The 1107-nt window shown below is 32.2% G+C and overlaps 1 protein-coding gene across 1 annotated transcript in view; it reads right to left on the bottom strand.

The window, feature by feature from the left end:
- Positions 1-917: 917 nt before the first annotated feature.
- Positions 918-1107, bottom strand: part of LOC100957188 (olfactory receptor 5H8-like) — a 940-nt gene continuing 750 nt past the window's right edge. Inside the window, 1 exon segment of the mRNA XM_023509676.1 lies at positions 918-1107. This exon segment is cut by the window's right edge and continues 182 nt beyond it. Coding sequence (XP_023365444.1) covers positions 918-1107 — 190 coding nt within the window.

Below are 1107 nucleotides of genomic sequence, written 5' to 3'. Positions count from 1 at the left end.
ATGAGCAAATGCTGTTGAATACCTACTCCTCCAGCAACATTCCCAAGAAATGCTTTCCTGCTTTTCAACCACTTATTGCTGTGAATCTACATTCCCCTCCCGAATCCAAATGAAGACACCGTTAATTGAATAATATATATTTTACTTAAGGTCACAAATGACAGATACCCTCTAGAGGATCAACTGAATCTGTGGATCTCCATGCGCCAACCAAATATTCAACTGCTTTCTAACAAAAAGTGATATAATAAAGTTTATGAAAACTTAACATTAAAATTAACAAACAGTTTTCAGTTTTTGAAATTTTTAGGCATGCAGAAGTTAGATATTTTAAAATAAGGAACTTTTTTTTTTTTTTTTTTTAGCAATTTTTGGCTGGCGATGAGTTTGAACCCGCCATCTCCAGCATATGGGGCCAGCACTGGCAGAAAAAAATAATGTACATTTTTAAGTATATCTAATTGAAATTTCTTGAATGCAATCTTATATGTTTACAGCTAAATTAATGCAGCCTGCCAGTGCAAAAAGTTTCCACACCCCCGATCCAGGCTACATTGCTTTATTTGCTATATGCTTTATCGTACTCAATTTCTTTTCAGGAGAGCTATACAGTTTTAGCATTCCATTAATTTGTAAAGTCACATGAAGAACAGAAAACCTATAAAATGTTTTCATTTATTGTCTGCTCTAAATATTTTAGCATGACAGGAATATATGACTAAAATTTCACATATATTTTTGAATAATAGATACAAATATTTTAGGATATTAGGTGCTACCATTTTAAATCACGAAAAAGCTAGGACAATTGCAATTTGCAAAAAGGCTTTCAACATGTACAAAATCATATCTACATCTGTACTGCAAAAAGTTTTGTAATTGTTTTATTAAAAAGATAATAGATATTCGTAAAAGTCCTAAACTATTTTCTCTAATGTTTTTATCAGTGAGTCTATGACTTTCTTATTTCTCAGACTGTAAATAATTGGATTTAAGAAAGGAATTATAACAGTGTAAAACAGAGAGTCCATCATATCTTCATCATCAGCTTGTGGTGTTCGAGGGCGCACATACATGAAGAGCAAAGGGCCATAGTACAAAGACACG

The sequence above is a fragment of the Otolemur garnettii genome, unplaced genomic scaffold (assembly GCF_000181295.1).
Source record: "Otolemur garnettii isolate 467f Iridium unplaced genomic scaffold, OtoGar3 scaffold00009, whole genome shotgun sequence".
NCBI lineage: Eukaryota > Metazoa > Chordata > Mammalia > Primates > Galagidae > Otolemur > Otolemur garnettii.
Note: the sequence above shows the minus strand (reverse complement) of the source record. Positions and strands in the feature narration are given on the sequence as shown.